Here is a 3,399-nt window from a genome sequence, read left to right as displayed (position 1 = left end):
TTGAATTGTGGGGTTTCGTAATACAGAGATGAAAACAGGGGATGCTTATCTTGCCTCTGGAATGTACATCAACGAGATTTGTAATGAAAAGTTCTGTAATGGTTATACACTTGTTTGGCTAACCAGTTCATATTAACTCGAGCCACATTTAGTGGAGTCTACAAATCCCTGGACGAATGAATCCGGGAATGATGAAAAGATGAAGCCAGAGGAGGACATGAACATCTTCTTCAATGTACCGCATAAAGATGCTATCCTTTTCTTCTACTTGTAGTTATCCTCTTTTTTTTTTTGTTTGTTTGTTTGTAAGTCTATGCAATGTATGTATAGAGTTTTTGATAAAAGTTATGTAGATAGATACTTGAGCTATTGCTAACATAAACCATCAAAAGTGTACCAATGTTCTCATCACTAAATATATCAAAATTTGATGTTTTTGAATCTTATTATTATTGATTCACTACTTTAGTAATCTTTTCCTTCACGTCAAGTTCAAGAAGAGTGAGTCTCTCTTCTATGATGTATCTCTGTTCTTATTTTTTTTTCTGGTGAGGTTGATGATAGACTTTGGTCTTCATTGTAGACTGTAAAATTCTCTTCTTTTTGAAGTCATCTTCTGCGTTTTCTTTTGCGTTTACAAAATTATAAGCCGACAAGTCGACCACGAAACCTGTAGGGGAAAGCGACGCCGTTTTTCGTCTCGTCACCACAAATGATTTTGCCGTGATAGACCTTGTCCGGTGCGTATAAAGTTTTATTTTTATTGTATCCTTCCCTAATGATGGTTTAATTACGACACAAATAATATTTTAGTAGTCGACGATGGCTTAGTCTTTCAAATAACATTAACAAAAAGTGCAACAAAACCCAAAACACAAGTTTGCAACTTTTTTATTACAGAAAAGTCGCAGTTGATTCTATCTAGTAGGACGGCGAAAGGCTGACTTGACCCGACCGTGTTTGATAGTTTTCCGAAACCCCTAAATTGTTTAGTCTTCTTTTTAAAATCTTCTTGAGACTATACATAAATCCCTGGCTTGCTCTTATTTTGGTACCTCTTGACAAAGGTAAAAAAGGTCTTTGCTTTTTGGTTCGAACTTCTCTCTCAAGTTTCTTATTCAGTTGTCTACTTGTCTTGACTCTTCGAATTTTCTTTCTTGCTATTAGCTGTTTTGCTTTTTTCAGTTGTCTCTCTGTTCATTTCTGGCTTTTAATTCTGTGATTGAGTTGTGGAAAAAATTGCAACATATTTCTTACTTTGTCTCTCTTTGTTGGCAATCGCCAGTGTGATATATTAATTTCTACTGACGTGCTATGCTAACAAGGCTTTGAAAAGCCTAAGAAATTTTGCTTATTATTGTGGTGTGGTGTCTTCCCTTTTGTGCTTATAGGATAATATTTCCAACTGTGGGATTTGATTGATACAGAGTTGTTAAGATGGCAAATGATGCGGCTTCGTTCGTGTGCGTGTCGAAAGAGCTACAATTACAAATGATATGATGATTGGGCTATTAAGTTTGAATTGTGTGATATTCTTATATATCAACATGATGGATCTTCCTAGGTAAAAAATTCCTTAATTTTGTGATAAGAAAACTCTCTCTCTCTCAGATCGATCGTTTCCCTATAGTTTCAGTTTTTCTTTGGCGCTGGAAATTAAATAAGTTGTTGACATTTGTTTTTTGATTCCTTATTAGTCAAGCAAAAGAGGCTGTGAAGGTGCTCAAGAAACGGTTAGGAAGCAAAAAACTCTTAAGTCCAGAATCTTGCACTTTATGTGAGTTTTTTTTTGGGGTGTTTCTCTCCATTCTTGGATTTTCAACAATGCTTTTGGTTTTTGCTGACCTCATTTCGGATGATGATGCTTCGGGGTTTTTGGGTGCAGGCATTGGAAACATTTGAGTAAGAATTTGTGGCGAAAACGTGTACCAGCTTATCATTTAATCGTGATATTTTGATTGACATGGTCAAAATCGTGAAGAAGAAGAAGGTTTTGTAATATTTCACCTCACCTGCCTTTTTTAATATCTCAATTTCTCTCCATTGGCTTGTCTAAATTTCCGAACATAATAATAATTTCGCAGCCGGACAGGAATCTAAGAGAAAAGATACTAAGTACAGTAAAATCTCTATAAATTAATAATCACTATAAATTAATAAATTTTGCTGGTTCCAAGTCGGGTCAGTGTAAAAATTAACAATATTCGATAAGATAATAAGATAATAATTTTTTTGAAATCTCAATGTAAAATATGGTCCCAATAATATCATAAATTAATAATCATGTAAATTTTTATATATATATATATATATACTGATATAATAGTGTATATTTCTCCTAAAACTCATTTCTATAGAACATTTGTAATGTTGTATTTTCAAACTATAATGATATCTCTAAAATATTTTATAACATGTCATACAAATAATTAAATTTTAAAGTTTTAATTTTTAGATATGCATCATTTACAATTTGATAATTAGACAGATTATTAAAATATGAGAATTAATATTATTATTATTCATAAATTTGAATTTATGTATGTCATGTGTATAAGTCAATTTGTTTATAGTATTTGTAATTTATTGTCAATAATGCTTTATAAATATTACAAGTTCAATTCCTAAACCATAAAATTTATAACATCCGAAAGTTTAATCTTATTTTGCTATAATTGTTCCAATTCATAATTTTAAAAAAAAATAAACAATTAAAAATATATCTATAAATTAATATCACTATAAATTAATAAAATGTCTTGGTCCCAACATTATTAATTTATAGAGGTTTTACTGTATGTTAGACACATGGCAAAAAGCTTTTTTGGTTTTGGTGGTCGATACCCTCGAGGCAATGTCTGTTGGTTTAAGCTTGAAGTTAACTTAAGGAGAAAGTTATTCTAATCCTAACTAAAGTATTGTTATTTAGGAGATAAGGACTAAATATATTTGGGAGTTATCTAAATATAAGTAAGTTCTAATAAGATTAGGATTAAGGTTTTATATATAAGGAGATGCTAGAGCTTTGGCATAACTTATGAGTTGTGAGAGATATTTGATAGAGAGAGAGCTTAAGTTTTGAAATATTTTCTTAAGCTAAATAAAGAGAGTCATTCTTTATACCTGTGTTATTATATCTTTAAACTCAATAATTGGTATCAGAGCTTCAAAAGATCAAATCGTTCGAGAATTAGAAAGATAATGGGGGATGTTATTCCTACTATTGCACCTGCAACAGAGAAGACTATGGAGGGAGGCTCCTCATCGATCAAGTGTCTGATGTTAAACTCATCAAACTACACTGTTTGGGCCATGAAGATGAGAATTGTCCTTAAGATACACAAAGTATGGCCTATAATCGAAACACCAACTGATGATGTCGATATGAATGATTTGGCT

General features: G+C 31.7%; 1 protein-coding gene and 1 long non-coding RNA gene across 4 annotated transcripts in view; both read left to right on the top strand.

The window, feature by feature from the left end:
• Nucleotides 1–435, top strand: part of LOC104751593 — a 2,955-nt gene extending 2,520 nt beyond the window's left edge. For both annotated transcript variants that reach the window (XM_010473561.2, XM_010473562.2), the window contains exon 3: nt 27–435. In XM_010473561.2, coding sequence (XP_010471863.1) covers nt 27–84 — 58 coding nt within the window. In that variant the 3' untranslated portion in view covers nt 85–435. The remainder of the gene's footprint in view (nt 1–26) is intronic.
• Nucleotides 880–2,095, top strand: LOC104751592. 2 transcript variants are annotated; one of them, XR_761827.2, is made up of 4 exons: nt 880–1,067; nt 1,428–1,564; nt 1,698–1,777; nt 1,886–2,095. It is a non-coding gene; the product is annotated as an uncharacterized LOC104751592 (long non-coding RNA). The 2 variants fall into 2 exon arrangements; XR_761825.2 differs by lacking the exon at nt 880–1,067 and having other exon boundaries at nt 1,076–1,564.

Source organism: Camelina sativa, chromosome 16, assembly GCF_000633955.1.
Source record: "Camelina sativa cultivar DH55 chromosome 16, Cs, whole genome shotgun sequence".
Lineage (NCBI taxonomy): Eukaryota > Viridiplantae > Streptophyta > Magnoliopsida > Brassicales > Brassicaceae > Camelina > Camelina sativa.
This window is presented reverse-complemented; position numbering and strand designations above follow the sequence as displayed.